This window comes from Branchiostoma belcheri, unplaced genomic scaffold (assembly GCF_001625305.1).
Source record: "Branchiostoma belcheri isolate BF01 breed outbred unplaced genomic scaffold, Haploidv18h27 scaffold21, whole genome shotgun sequence".
Taxonomy (NCBI): domain Eukaryota; kingdom Metazoa; phylum Chordata; class Leptocardii; order Amphioxiformes; family Branchiostomatidae; genus Branchiostoma; species Branchiostoma belcheri.
In genome coordinates, this window is record NW_017803602.1 from 2,532,731 (window position 1) to 2,549,212 (window position 16,482).

At 38.9% G+C, this 16,482-nt stretch overlaps 1 protein-coding gene across 3 annotated transcripts; it reads right to left on the bottom strand.

Annotated features, from left to right (window-relative positions):
* Positions 1-222: 222 nt before the first annotated feature.
* On the bottom strand, positions 223-16,473 carry LOC109469797 (E3 SUMO-protein ligase PIAS2-like). 3 transcript variants are annotated; one of them, XM_019768465.1, is made up of 14 exons: positions 16,180-16,473; positions 12,176-12,596; positions 11,725-11,809; positions 10,885-11,026; positions 10,515-10,649; positions 9,938-10,043; positions 9,344-9,417; positions 8,884-8,978; positions 8,439-8,504; positions 7,608-7,744; positions 6,810-6,942; positions 3,939-4,128; positions 3,178-3,237; positions 223-2,007 (listed from the first exon to the last, which is right to left on the bottom strand). In XM_019768465.1, exons 1-14 carry the CDS (start codon positions 16,213-16,215, stop codon positions 1,906-1,908), a joined length of 1,782 nt encoding a protein of 593 aa, XP_019624024.1. In that variant the 5' UTR covers positions 16,216-16,473; the 3' UTR covers positions 223-1,905. The 3 variants fall into 3 exon arrangements, with proteins under 3 accessions (XP_019624024.1, XP_019624025.1, XP_019624023.1); XM_019768466.1 differs by lacking the exon at positions 3,178-3,237; XM_019768464.1 differs by lacking the exons at positions 223-2,007; positions 3,178-3,237; positions 3,939-4,128 and having other exon boundaries at positions 5,515-6,942.
* Between the last annotated feature and the right edge of the window lie 9 nt (positions 16,474-16,482).

Consider the following 16,482-nt stretch of genomic DNA (forward strand, 5'->3'; position numbering starts at 1 on the left):
ACAATGCTAAGGCCGTTCCATGAAAAAAGAAAATTAAATATGGTCATAAATATCATAATTGGGTTCTCAATCAATTGTACTTTGTTGTCACTTCTGAAGGTGGTACTATTACCGGAACACATTTGTGTTAAGCTGAATAACCTGAACTGTAACTAAAGTAACTAAACCCGAATCAACAATATAAACAAGAACATAGTATTTCTTTCAGTTTCAAATGAATGCCACAAACTTTCTGGTACATTTGATCCACGGCTCAACACAACAGGTGTTCACAACCTGCATAAAGTGACATCATAGAAGCAGTGGATTTGCTCATTCCTTGGGAAAGACTGGTGTTGTTGTACCACTGAAGATTTGGGTACTTCCTATTCTTTGTGCTGGCTGTCTCAGTTTTCTCAAGATCCAATGAATTCTACCAACAAAGACGAACTAACTTTCAAACAAATACTTCGGTCACCTTTGTGGTGGATGCAATCTTAGGTAACACTGAGGAAAACTATCTATAAAATGAACGTATTGAATGTGACAAGTCAATTGAGCTAAACACACACAAGAACTATTTCACCTTCTATAATCTAATAAAATACATTCTTCACATAATAAATTTACATGATTACTTAGTGAACACCCGTTACATCAGATATTCCCACAGACAACAATACTGAAATAGTCTGTACAAATTTCATTGTCATACTGTACAAAAATAAATACTTCTATTGTTTTGTATTTGATATGGACAATACATGTATTCCGCCTAGTTTCCAAGCAAAGGGGCTTTTGAACATGCAATACCGGTAATTGTAAAATGTGTGCCATTTACATTGTTTAATGTATGACGTTTGGTACTGCATTATATAACACTTATATAAAGATTATATACTGTTGCACATATTTCTCTAGTTATTAAATCCTGATAAACACTGTTGAATGCATCATTTTAACACATTGCATCAGTTTCTTTGGCATCTCAAGTAAAATATGACAAAGTCTACATACCATTGCTCATGTTAATGTACATGTAGTAAAACAGCCTACAGTGGTTCTAAAGTAAGAATGAGTATTGCATGTTCAGGAGCCTGGAGATCCAAAGAGCCCAAACACCACCTCATTATTACTAGTACCATGCTCACACCTAACATTTGTCTCACTAAATGTTTTCACTTCTGATCAGAACCCGAGACATTGTCCTGAAGAGATAACTTACATCCTCCATGAGCAACTTTCTACCATGACCATGCTTACAAATGTAGATCTTATGTAAATGTTTACAGGAAAAGAAATTTCACTTCCAACTATGGCATATCCATTTGTATGACATTACAATTTCACTGCTCCCTAAATTGTCATATTTGGTGTGAGCATGGAGAGGAATGCAAAGTTGTTGTAACTTGAATTACATAGTCTGATTTTTTTGTGAATGTCTAAAGAATAAATTGCTGACAATTGGTACAAAATAATGAACTTTTGTAATAGGTAAACATCAGGACATGGTTTGGTTTGGTTTGGTTTGGTTTCACAATGACTGGTAATGACATCCAACTTTGCATTCCTCTTTGTTCTAGTCTGGCACAGGCCTTTTCATGGCTCCATATGTATGCTAGGAGACAAAGCACTATGGATGGCTTGAGGCAAACAACACCATTCCCATGTTAATGCATATACTGTGCAAGTGTACTGCATTCAGTCTAGTTTATGTTATCATGGCTATTATTTTGTTTGCCTCCTTAGCTACCCATAGTGCCCTGCATCTCCGAGCATGCAGTGGGCTCCATGAAAAGGTCTATTTTCTTTTGGCACGGGTTCAGCATGTCATCTCCATGGAGGATAGCCATAGCTGTACCTGTAGCCATTGTAGGTGGTGTTTGGAGGCTGGGCCTCTACTTTGACTTGGAAAGGGCGTGCTAGTCAATCTAGCGATATGACGTCCGGCTGTCCCGTACTGTGGGAGCGACTGCTGCTGCCTCCGCTACTGCTGCTCAGGGGGTCCAGGTACAGCGGCTGCCCAAACTGGAACAGAAAGAAAGGTGGAGTCAGGCACAAGTGCTCCAGTTGGATACTTTGTAAAGTTGGAAGTGCTGTACATGTAAAATGTACATGTACACTTTCTGTGATTTTCTTTCACTTTAGGCATTCTTCAGACCTACCAGTATCACATGGAGGTCCTGGTCTGTCCAGGAGCCTGATAGGTGATATTGTATACACCAACACCAAAACTGAAGGTACCGGTATACAAGTTACGCCAATTACTTATCAGTTACAGCTTGCAGTCAACAGATTTTATCAGTGGGAAATTATTAATGATTTAACATATGTGCCTACTGGGAGGGTTAAAATAAGACAAAACATGGAGGCATAGCGCACACAAATGTAGTCATCTTGTGGTCTCTAATGACTGCATGTGATACAGGAAGCATGTCTATTATGTACAGACAGAGCCTATTGGCAGCCACAAGCACATCAAACAAGCCACGTCTGCACTGCTGCAAAATCACAGGGTACAACCTACGTCATCCTAATCGCAGCAGCCGACCAACAAGCGGTTGTAGGTCGTCTACAATTCCCTCCTCATGGGCCCTTCAGGGGGTCAGGCGTAAACTAGCCTGACATAGTAATGGGTGGCAGAGTATCTAAGCATCAGGTGAAGCCAACAATCATCATCATGTCTTCAAACTAAGTGCAGACATGGGAGAGCACAGTTGTAGAGTGGTGACAGCTCACATTGAGGATATCTTCTTCTTCTTCTTCTTATCCGAGTTTTACGTCTATTGATTCCCCGAATCGGGGGTATAGACGTGCTTGCACGGGTGCATGTTTGGGCTTGTCATTTTGCCCCTCAGCATGCTGAGGTGCACAACAGCAAGCCTGTGCAAGACTTTTTTTGAAGCAAGGTTTTTACTGACTGGATGCTCTTCCTAACGTCAAACTCTAAAGTTTTTGACAGCTTTCAGAGACTGGCTGTATGAGGAAATGTGTGATATCAAGGTAAAGAATTGCACAATCCACATGTGAGGACAATTTTTGGCTTCAGACAATCCCAAGATACTCTGCCACCTTCCTGAATCACGGTACAAGAGGACACTGAGGACAACCTGCCACCGCTCGCTGTTCTGTTGCCACCATTTTGACGATGTAAGTTGTACCCCATAATAAAAGCGAGCTGATGGACATTTGTCCCACCTGAGTGTCATTTTGCAATAATGACAACAGATCCAGGCCTGGCATATGATGAGACTCGTGCTGCACAGGCAACAAAGAAGAACTTCATCTTCCAGTACTGTGCTTCACTTAAGTTATTACTGTGTGTCAAGACTCCTTACTTGATCCAAACACTCAAGTTATTAATTATTATCACTAACATGAAATACCAAGTTACACTGACTTTCACCAAGATTCATTAATGTTAATTACCTAACTCAGAGACAGAGATACAAAAGATTCATTAATGTTAATTACCTAACTCAGAGACAGAGATACAAAACAATAAACTGTAACTTATATCTGTCACAAGGCATATTATTTTTTTCATCCCTGAATTTCTCACATTTAGATTCACACTAAAAGCTGAGTATTGGATTCTTTTTATGATTCTGTGTGGAAAAATAAACACATACTTGTAATATATGTACAATGTATCTAGATATGCATTATGAAGAACATACGTACACATCAGGATCCAAATCTGTAAATACTTGCGGGATAAAAGTTATAGTTAGCCTGGTACATGGTACCATCCTGTTCTACCTCCATTCACTCCATTATCATTTTCCTCCCGAAAATGATGGCATCTTCACCATTTAAACATTTGACCCAAACAACTAGAGCTGCCATGTATATATAGATGCCAATCATTCCACTATGAACAGGTACCAGACTATCAGAAGAGCAAACTGCATCTGCAATAGCAGTTATTGGTGTTATCCTTTCAAAAATATCTTTACCTGGCTGTCATTTTGCAGCAGAGACAGTAGGTCCAATCCCGGCATGCCCTGGAACTCGGGTGGTAGTGGCGGCATCGGGTAGGATGGCATGAAGTCTGAAGACGACATCGGCATCGCGTATGGCTGTCGGGAATCCAACATGGACCTACTGTGTGCCCTGGGAGCTGGTGACGGCACTAGCTGAGGAGTGCTGAAAAGTTTTGACACATATCTTATAAACTTTGTGTTGTGGCAGCTTAGCAGTTATAATATAGACCTTTTAACTGATCCCATTGCATGGTGGGAGATGCACTGCACTATGGGTAGCACTGGGGGCAAACAACATTGTTTCTATGACAACGAACATGCAGTGCTCCTCATACTGCATCTGGTCCAGTCTAATACCGTCTATACTGTCTAGGTGGTGATTATGTTGTTTGCCACATGCACTACTCAGTTTCCTGAGTCTTCCAACATGCGATGGGATTTGTGAAAAGGTCTGTGTGTTGGCCAAATTCATAGCAAGTCTCTATCTTTCCAAAACTAATATGCTGTCTTTCTGTAATATGGAAAAACACAACATGTACGTCCTGGCATCCTGGTTCTGGCATATGGCTTCCTGGCACTGTCTAAAATTGTTATTCTATTGAAAGGCAACCTTGTGAAAGATATTGTATGTTTCTTCAGTGTTGGGAACTTGTCAATCACCTACTAGTATTACTACTTAACAGCCAACACATACAAATATACCAACCACAGCACCACCTAGTGAGAAAAAGCTCTAGTCATGATTGCCCTGAGGAGGGAGCAGGATTATCGAAACGTTGGCAGGTTACAACTTTGTAGTGTATTACAGAACTCCAGTATCCTTTGATTTACCAACCTGATGAAACTACTGTATTGATAAAAGTTTGAAATGTAGTTAGATATGTGTGTGGATGTATCAGTAGAGTTAAAGAAACCATGCATATGAGAGAACACATAAAGTCAACATGGACAATAAAACAAAAGAAAGTGAGGAGTAACATACATGTAGGAGGAATAGATGGGGGTGCACTTCCAAATAATGGTGATTGGCATGATAATCTAGTAGTGATAGTTAATCTAATTATCTTTTTCCAGGGGGATAATCAGACTCTTCTAATCCAATTGGGCATTTTCACTGGTCAATAGAGATGGACATGATAAACCCAACAGCTGTTTATCACACAGGTAATGTTATTAGGAGGAAAATTGATTTTTGTGAGGAGACACCTGGTTGGTAACATCTCCACTAGGACCTTGACCTTTCACAAGTCCTTCCAGGACAATAGGCAGGAATTTGTAGTTTCTAATTCCACATGAATGATAGAAATCTTTCTGACAGAAAGTTATGTTTCCGGAAGTAGCTAATCTAATTTCAACACTGGGTTGCCGGTAATTCAGTAACTAAAATCATCAAAATACATTGCCTTTTGGGAAACATTAATATCATTCAAACTCAATTAAGTTTTACTTGTAACTTCATTTCTTGTTTCTCGGTGTTTGGAGCAGCTATGCTATTTTGGATTGATTTGATCCACTATGCGACAAAGGAATGCCAGACCACGAAGGTGGATTGTTTTCAACATTTTTATTGCAAATGCCAACTAAGGTAACATTGGATGTAACAATGAACAATACACAGTTTTAATCTATTATTTTGCCCCAAAAGGAATAATAAAAAGTAATTTATGAGTGATCATAACACATTTCATTGATCAAAGGTAATTAAAAAAGAGAAGACGGAAAGATACATTGTACATGTACGAAAAGGTTCACAGAATGTTCCAAAACAAACACAGCTTCAAATGCACAAGACATGTAACAATGGATAACAAAGGACAATTAACATTTACAATTTACAGGTCCAATTCCTTACATTTGATATACATTATACCACCAAAATAAATTCCATTTTTCAATCTGAGAAATTGAAACAAGACATAAAGAAATAACTTCTTCTATGCTAAATAATTTGAAGAAATATTTATGCATGAAAATACCCTATCAATAATTGCAATATTTCACCAATACGACTTTATTGTTAAGTGGACTTTTTTTTAGAATTCATTTTTTACAAATTACTTTAATACATTTGCACCATGATTTAAAGAAAAAACAAATGATCATTTCTAACAGGGCAAAATCAATTTTCTTTCAAATTGTACTACCTCTACATTATGATAATCTCGAGTATGGACTGGTCAAGCCTTATGAAAGTTCAAGAAAATTTTAAGCATAAACAACAAAATGCCACAAAATATTGCCCCCAAAACAGACTATCAAATTTTTAAAGGAACAAACAAGATGGTTTCAGTATGTCTAATAAAGTTTAGTTTTCATGAGCCAAAGGATTTAAAGCAGATATTCTAGAAAAAAGGCAGACAAGGTCCCTTTAACATTGCCAAAACAATTACTGTACAATGTAGATGTTGGTAGGATAAAAACAAATGACAGGCCCAGAAAAGAAAGGAGGAGACAGATGATGTAGTAGCTAACTAAATGGCAAATTCATCGTCTGACATTTCACTTGAGCTACCCGAGACCACCGACAACTGCTTATGGTACAGGTTAGACGTAGATGTGGTGGAAGTGCGCATGTCATAGTCTTGGTAGGGGGAGTCAGGAACGGTATAGACAGGCCTGGGGGGCTCAAAACCAAACAAGTCCGTGTCTGACATGAAGTCACTCAGCCCAGACCTGCCTGGATCAGAGATGGACTGGAGTAACATTTGCCACAGGTCACGTTCAGGGGGGGAATGAAAGTCGCTGTTTCGTAGCACCTCGCGTTCTACCACTACATCGGAGTCATAGTTTGTGTTGACTGAACTCCGCGAGGCTTCTGACACCGAAAGATGGGAAGGCACGCACCCAGTGTCTTTGGTGGTGGGGATGACCGAGTCATCGTCGTCCTCGTCAGAACTGTCGTCCAGCGTGAGGTCGATGATCTCATACTTCTGTCTGTCCTGGGACGTAGACGCAGAGGCTGACGCCATGCTCAGGTCTGTAGTCATAGGGAAAAATAGTGGTCTAAGATTGGAGAGAAGCAATATAATGATATAAATATCATACACTGTACCACAGGATTACTTTTATTAGAATATCCCCATCCGTAATATTCACCTTAGCAGTTCCAGCATCCAATCAACAAATCTCAAAGGGAACAAAATACACATTTCACATTAATGCTTTAAGCCATGTTATTAATAAGTTTTTATAAGGATACCAAGCAAGATGATGAAGATGATGATCAACACATGCGTGCTTCATTAAAATGGAAAAGGAGTGAAAATACTGTATACAAAAGGTAAACTGAAGACTCATTTTCTTACAAACATGGGTAAACTGCAAAAGAACCCTGTGTTGCCAGCATCATAATTTGGTCTTAAGTTAACTATTATCTTGAATATGGACAAAAAAGGTTTATTGTTCGAAGTCAGCATCATCAAGGTCTTGACCAACTTGCTATGTTTCCACAACACCTGGTACGTCTCTACTTAGTGCAGCTGTATTGATGAGTTTACTTAGGCTCAAACAGATGACGTTGGATAGTATTAAATCAAACTGTCAAATTGCTTGTGGCACATGGGCTAATAACAGACATGGGTGCTGCTCTATACACCCCATGGTGTGTACAAGACTGACTGAACTAATGACCTGGATCCATACCTTCTGCCATGGACTTTGTTGGTGTTGTTACCAGGCAGGTTTCCCTCTGTGGCTTGATGGAGTGCCAGGATCCATCCTCGAAGAACTGGATCTCATTCAGCTCTGACGACGTCCTCTGTAGAATCTCTGTGAACAGCCTGTAACCAGGAACACTACATTCAGAGAGCCGGCTATGCAAACATCATTACAGCTGTCTTTCAAGCATAGTTATCATACAGTAAACATGTACTCTTTCTTGCACTGAGTTCATACAGTTGTTTCAAAGACAAACTTAAAATAAAACACAGCTCACTCCTGCTTTCTCTCTCAATTTGAAACTAAGTATACACAAACTTGAAACAATTTAGTGTAAAAATAGCTCAAATTACATGACATTCACACAACAGCACTTAGGATCATCACACTTAACAAAGAAAGATAAAACTTTTCAATATTCTCTGAGCTTTGATGAACTGTTTTAAGTGATGAGATGACTGAACACTTTTGTATCAAATTCAAAACATCATTCAGCTCCTGAATGGTTTGTTTTCCCGTTGTTCCCATGAGAACTTTTCTATTTTCTCCTCACAAACTGCATGTAATTAACTGCATGCTACCATTGTGAAGTGAGAAAATTAAACTTTCCCTATGGTACAACATTGGAAGCTGCTAGGGGTTTAAACCCAGTTTCTATGTCAAAAAGCCTGACCACACAGGCCAACATATGGACCAGGGAACTGCAGATATGTGACCCGCAAGTAGGTCTGAACTTACACAAGGATTGACAGGGGACATTTACACATCTTATTTGGAACATCTACAAACTCGTGGTACACAAGGCCAGGGACTTACCCATCAATAATCAGGTCATCAAAGGGCGCCTTAGAATCACAGACAGGACATATCCATGTAGGTTTCCTGTAGACAGAAGTGGACATGGCTGAATGAAGGACAACAATAGTCTCCAAAATAATGGTGGGTACAGTAAGAACACTTGAACAACACGTACTGGAATCAATAGCAGTAACAAGTCACTGTAACAAATACATACACAACAGAATTTAGGAAGAAAACACAGTAATTCAGCTGGTCAACAAAATTCTACTTTTTCTCAGGTAGAACATTATTCATGATCATTAATTCATTAAAACATTTTTCTTCTTGTGCATTAACTATCAGATATTTACCATAAAAATTTAAACCCAGGCAAATTTCTGAAGCTAACATTCTATGTTGAGTATATACATATTGTAGACAAGTGGATCACTTCCACAGGTTAAATGGATAAGACACTTACTTCTCATTCATTTGAAGGTACAGTGAAGCATCAAAGCACTGAAGATGTGTGCAGTTTTTGGGTCTGCAGGGGATGGTCATTCTCATTTTGCCCAACTATAAAGAAAAAATCTGTTTTAAAGAACTCTGCTACAATACAAAAACATATACAAACATTCAAACCAGTTTCAGTCTCAGAAGGTAGGTAATATCAATATAATTCTTTAAATCCAGGGATTTCCTGGTACAACTAAAAGTAAATGACACAGAAAATCACACTTAAATTTACAAATTATCTTGACTGTTTAACAATAGAAACTGAGCTTCAAGCAACAAATCTCATCACAACTTACAGCTTTAATATAGGACAAACCTTTGATGTGTGAATGTAATCTATAGATTACTAGTAAACAGAGCAAACTGAAAGTAAAGCAACTGTTGTTACATAATTGCTATTAAGGTTACAGAATGTCTAGACTTACGGGACATAGCAAAGACACTCTTAGGCTTGTGGTGGCAATTTCACTGTCTGGATCATGCTGTAGCTTCTCTTTTACTGGAAAAAAACAGTTTTGTTAACAAATGAATTCCCCTATTACGTCTTTTCTATGATTTTTACAGATCTTTGCAATGGAACATTATTTTACCTTAAAGTACCAGTCTTTAGAATGTAGAATTTCCGTCAAATAAGACAAATTTATAAATTCAAACATTGAGCTGTCACACTTGTCAGTGGCACCTCAGTTTTACTCCAAGCAGAATTGAACATAAAAGGAGAGTTTTGAAAATCTTTAAACTAAAATCTGGTAACTGATACATTTTGTACCAGGGCATTTCCCTGGGCCATAACAAAGAACACTGTTTCTGACAAAATAAGTGTAACATTGTCCTATACTTTCCAATCAACAGTCCAGCCTAAACACTTCATATAAGCAAATTTTTCCACAATCATATATAATATTTGATTTAACCAATTATTGTCTTCCTTATTTCATATAAAATGTAAGATCAAAGTACATCACTGTTGTGATGTACTTTGGTTCTGGTTGTGGTGACAGGCTACTGTCAGTACTTACTCATGGCTCTGGAGTGGTCAGCGTTCCTGATGCCATGACCTCTCAGCCTGTTCAGGAGGATACTGGCTGACAGTTGCCGAACCAGATACACTGATACTGTGTAACCCTGCAGGTATACATATGTTAAGATAAATAATAATACAATGTATAAGAAATGCCTCTGCCCGAGGCACTGCAAAATAATAATAAAAAATCTTTCATAAACAATCAAAATCACACAGGACAGTATATACTAATTTTGGAATGAATAAAAATATGATATTTCATAGGTACAATATTCATGAACTTAATCACTTTTTCAGCATATTGCTTGAAAAAACTAGTAACCCTGTGTAAAATTTATTCATAACGATACCATGACACTACACAGTAAAGACATTTTAAAGCTTTTAAACTTTGTTATGCTAGATTGCAAGTCTACATATATAAAGAATTTCTTGAATGACATTAAACTGGAAATCAGTGGAAATTGTTTTAAAATTCCGTGTCAGTGAAAGGTTGGTTTGGCCAGTGGAACCCTGCTTTCCAAGTCAAACCAACACAACTATCCGCAGGCTGGTGCTGTGTCTGTACTGACCCTGCCGTACTCAGGAGCCCAGGAGATGTTGACGTGGTTGGGGACTGTGGGGGACATGCGGCACAGGTTAGTGATGTTGATTGGTCGACTGGGACGTTTCTGTTCAGCCCCTGCTTTCTGCTGTGGGATGTAACCCTGCAGGGAAGAAAACAGAAATACAATGACTTTCTAAGTCAAAATACACTGTTGTATTTCATTCAGGTATGTAGGGTTATACAGATTTCAGTGTTAAATGTGCCAGAAATTGAGAAAATTGAGAAGTTACTACATGTACTAACAACATCAATGGACTTTCATGATTTATGGTTTGTCGGTACCATAAACGTATTTAATTCTGGAAGTCAGGACACATCATGAAGAAAGAACTTACAGGGAGTGGACTGAGCTTGCTGTTGATCTTGACACAGATGCTGGGAGGGAAGTGGTCCTCCTGTTCACAGCTGGTCTCCAGCAGACAGAACCTCAGCTGCACCTGCACATTGTACTCTGGCTTCATACCTGGCCTGCAATCCCTGGTAGGAGTGGAGAGAGCATGAACATGAACAAAACTAAACAGGCATATCTTCAGAAGACAGAAGGACAATAAGCCATTTCAGTTCCTAGTGGGTATGTGCAGTTGCATAACAACTACACATGCCCACTAGAAACAGTGAAATGAATGACAGCAAAATAATCAGGGCTCAAAATACATTTTCTCTTTTACCTGAAATATTTTCACATTTTTCCAGTTGTTCATATATTTACTTGCAATCTGAAAATTCTTTTTGTAGGTGGGTTATGATATTAGTCATTCAAGTTGAATGGACAGTTGCACAGACTGAACATATCTGAATCTGTGTTTATTTACATGTACTTTGTCTCAACAGAAAGAAAATAAATAAATGAAACAAGAACCCTGACCAAATCCAGCATTTATAGTTTATCATATTCTTGCTTGAAATTTATTTACTCTCACATGGCCTTTCCTGGCTTGTCCCAATAAATCTAAAAAATATCTCTTTTCAAAACAGAACATTCACAGAATGATCAGCAGTGAAGGCTTTCAGCTGTTGTCACAACCATCTAAGCAAGCTAGGTTATCAAATTTAAAACTTGTCTTATCAGTGGCCTGCAGCTTGCCAGACTTCTGAAGAGGCTTGGCCTTGATAACTGTGATTTAAACCCTATCAGGACTGGAGATACTGGGCATGCAGGCACTTCTGTGCATCACCTTGATGAATTGATGTGTGCAGCTTGCTGGGGTGTCAGATGGAAAACAAAGTATGTCTCTTGAAACCTGCTGTTTCCTCTTGGCACTGCAATATAAGGGAAAGTTAGAGAACAATCATTTGTAAACAATGTTACAATGCAATGCAGTCTTTTACTAATCAATAATTTCACAAGAATACCGCAAACAGCTGGAGTAAAACATGTGTACATACAAGGTCAGGTTTGCTTATATCAGGATAATGAGTATGTAGTAGTTATGTCTGAGGAGATATCACATGTAACTCATGTTATTGTGAAGCTATATTGACTAAACAGCCATTGGATACAGTAAGTCCAGGGAGTCTCACGCAAGCATTATATTCTGCATACCTGTATGTCCCATTACTAGTATTTTATGTGCAATGCTATCAGCCCAGCCACAGAAGCCGTATAAAAGATAACCCCACACCTACCTAGACTTGTTGGTTTGATGAGTTCATCGATGATGTCATAGAAAGGCAGTCTCTTGAGTGTGACATCTGGGTGCACAGGAGGTAGATGTGGAGGCAGGCTGCTGCTTTGGATGTGGTTGGGGAAGAGTCGTTGTGCCTCTGCCTGGTGACTTATACTGGTCAGTGCGGCCTCTAAGGGGCTGGGGTTACTGTTTGAACTTGAGTGTGACAAATTACTGGGCTGGCTGGGGCTCAAGTTCACACGGCGCGGAAATCGCCTCCGGTACAGCTCCTTGATTTTCAACTGGATCGGCAGACTGCAACCGTTCCGAACCAGGCCGAGGGCGCGCGTCATGAGGTCCTGTTTCCGACCACTCTTGTTGCGGCCAGCGTATCCCAGCAACACTTGCAGTTCAGACACTCTGAAGGTCATGATCATATGCTGAAAAGACATGAAATATAATTTTAAAATAAATTAAAATCACTCTATACACCAATTGAGAGTCATAGACTCATACACAGTACTGGTACAGAATCATCTTTGCGCAAATTGCAGTCAACACAAAGCTGCGGTACATGAAAACACGCTTTTTCAAACATGCTTTCTTAAACAACTTTATATTCGCTACATACGAAAGGGGGTCTGCATGCTCTTTTCCGTAAGGCGTAGGCGGGCCTTTTTAATTTCCTGTAATTCGTAGCGAAGTTATTTTATTTACCGTAATTCGTAGTGAGAAGGCGAAAATTTCCCGTAAAGCGTAGCCAGCGCATTTCACGTAAAGCGTAATCGAGCCTAAAAATTCCCCGTAAATCGTAGTCTGGACTCCCATTTTTCGTAAGCCGTAGCGGACGAACCAGCAGCCAGCGGATGACCTGTTGGGTCAACGTCGTACCCAGGATTTCTATTGTCTAACTGGACACGAGAGCACCCATGACATCAGTGGAGTTCTGTGCTATTATTGGTCAGTATTGGCCGGGTGGCGGAAGCACATCTGGAGTCAATCTCAGTCGCATCTTCATCTGCTTCATCTTGTCTGTCCCTTTCTTGCCTGTCCCATCTGTGTCCATGTGTGCGGTACAATCCCACCATGGCTCACGCGATGTCCGTGATTGTGCACATTTTATCGCATATGGGGCCGATTCTGACGTTTCAAGACAGCGAAGTGACTACTGTGAGTCAGTTGATAAACAAAATAGACGAACAACTCGGGATGAAGGAGGCAGAATTTAGCGTAAAGCGTTGCCGGCCTCCCGGAATTTAACGTAAACCGTTGCGAGCCTCCATAAATTTAGCGTAAAGCGTAATCTGGACCCCCCATGCAGACCCTCACGAAAGGTGGAAGTACTTTCTAGTAATCCAAACATTGGTACACGTAGAAAAAAAAAAGATTTTCATTGACGTCATAACAATATAAAGTGAAGATTTAACGATGTCAGAATATCACAACATACTCGTACATTTCACCTGAATGGATTTTACAGCTTACTTACTTTAGCAGGGGTTTAGACAAATGTATCACTATTTTACCTCTAAAAAAAACATACATGCAGTTTGACCTTTAACCTTTTACATTACATCATTTTCCTAAATTCAAGATACAGTTACGTATTCACATTATATTATCAGATTATTCAGATCTTTACTCAAACAACATTTAGATAATGACAAGGTTTGAATTGTGCCATATTTGACATGCTGTTAGGTATGTGTATCATATGACACTGTACCCTGGGTTCAAACTTCAATGTTTAAAATTCTACTATTGCAGTTAGTAAATTAATGATTGTCAAGCTCTATGCTTGAGGCTCTTGCATCATCATTCACCACTTAGTTAAAAGCGCTTTAATATGAATACATTTTTCACCATACAAACAAACACACAAAATTGCCAGCTCAACAGACAATTTGCCTTTCAGTTTCACTAAAATTTTCAGTGTGTCAAATTACAAAAATCAATGTTTGAAAATGTTCTTACTCTTACTTAGTACAGCAGTACCATTTTGGAAAGATAGTACTATTACATTTTGGATCTTGTTAAATTATTTAATTGCTGTGTTCTTAAAGAATGCAAGGCATGTCAGGGCGCTATACTGGTCATATGTCACTCTAGTGTCACAGGCTGGTCTTATCATGGGCTAGTGGAGGTTACATGTAGGTGCAGGGGCACAACAGAAATACCTGCTATTTCACCTGCATAAGCAGGAGACATTTCAAAACCTGCAGCAGAAAAATGATTCAGACATACAACTTCCTATGCCTGGCAGTAACTGCAAGATTTAGAATAACTTATCCTTGAAATGCACTTGAAATGTCATGTAGTCATGCTGTGTTGTGTCAATTACACATGCTACATGTGTTGATGGCTATTAGATATGGCACGTCAGGGTGATGCATCCTTGTAAAACAACGGCAGTAATGACAGAGGACACTCAAGGTCAAACTTTGACCTTCACACACTACTGTAGGGCTAACAATCCATTGGTTACCTTACAGTATTTGATGGAAAGACGCTATTGTAAATTCAATTAAGTTAATGCCATTAACATGTAAATTTCATGGCAATGAAAATCAGTTCACTTCTTGTAACACAATGGAAGATAGACCATATGTTTATTTACGGTCGGGTGTAATAAATTAATGCCAACAGGTCACCACAAAAACTGTGAAATCTGCTTGTGTAAAACACAAAATTTACAGTACCTATGTTCTTGTATTATACATGTAACTATTGTAAGCTTCTACAAATATTGCCAAAGAAAAGATGGTCTGCTAAGTTGAGACTCCACAAACCAGAGTTACTTTCTCAAAATACGCAAAATATTTTTAAAATGCTCAAGCTGAGTTTGTTTGCTTATTCGCAGTTTGCAAAGTGGAAAAAACAATAAAACAGGTGCAGTTGTGCAGTTAATAATGAGTTGACTTATACCTTAACTTTCTTGGGTTTGAATACATCAACAACTACACAGTACAGTACACATCTCGAATAACTTCTCTTTGCATGCATTTTCAACACATGTAAAATCCATGTAAAACACATTCAAAAGTTAAAACACATTTGAAATTTACATGTAAAAGTCACTCACTAAATGGTGATTGTAACCATGGTAGAGATAAAATCTTCACCTTCTTTAATTCTTAGCTACAACTTGTGTCCCCAATTACTAGTACTCTTTGAGTTAGAGAGCCCAACACATATTATTATAGTCTAGAGAGGAGTATGGGTGACCTAGTATGCTTAGTTAAAATGGGGACATAATTACAGTATAATGCATTCTGTCCCTTTACTTGATGACCTGTTAAATGTTTGTTTTTGTTAAATGTTTTTGTCTTGACATACAGATTTTCATGCAATGCTCAAGTCTGAAGAGTTATCATTGTCCAATTCGGTGGGTTGCTTTCATGTAACAGGTAAATGAGAAACTCCCAATATTTTATATAAAATACCCAGGGCAAGCAGGGAGGTTTCATGAGGTACAGTATTCATTCGTTCTGTGACCTGAAGATTTGACCCCATGCTGTAGGGCTGACCCTATGGGTGCCCATTTGATTAGCCAAGAATCATACATTCAAACCTACAAAAATATAGGTCATAGATTTATAACAGCCGCAAGCCTACTCCCAGCAAGTGAAATGTACAGTGCACAGTGTATAATTTCGGTTTACGTAACATCCGGATGCGTCTTTTCCCAGAAAACTAGATGGGAAACATCCTGCATTTTGCCTGCCAATTGAAAATGTTGTGTAACATTGAATAATTTGACGAAAACACGAGTCGTAGATAATAAATTAACAGTATAAGAGTACACGGAATGTCGTCCCCCTAAAAAGCAAAACAAAGGCGGGAAGACACAAAATATTTTATCACCTGGATGGGGTAAAACGTAAAGGTTTCAAATTTTGAAGATGGGTTAATATTACAGACAGCAAAATTGATTGCTTACCAAACCTACTGTTAATTTTTCAAGTTTGCAAGACTAGGAATGCACATTTGACTAGTTAAAAGGGGAAAATGAAGCTCAAGTACCTTCAACTCCGCAGCGTCCATTTCCCCATCCGCCATTTTATCGAATGGGAGCCTGTGAAACGTTTTCTCTTGTCGTCCTCAAAAAAATTACTGACGATTTTCCCACACAGTTTCCGGCCCAAAACTCGTTACGACAGAACTATAACACCACCTTTGAAGAGTCAATTTGGGGAAGTCTTACTTTGTAGCTTAAGAAATACTTAGATCATTTTAGGGGAACTACAAAATGACTCATAATTTCCGCACGTCCACTCCAAATTCGCAAATGAAACTTCCTCCGAGGCGATCACGTGTGTTCACGCG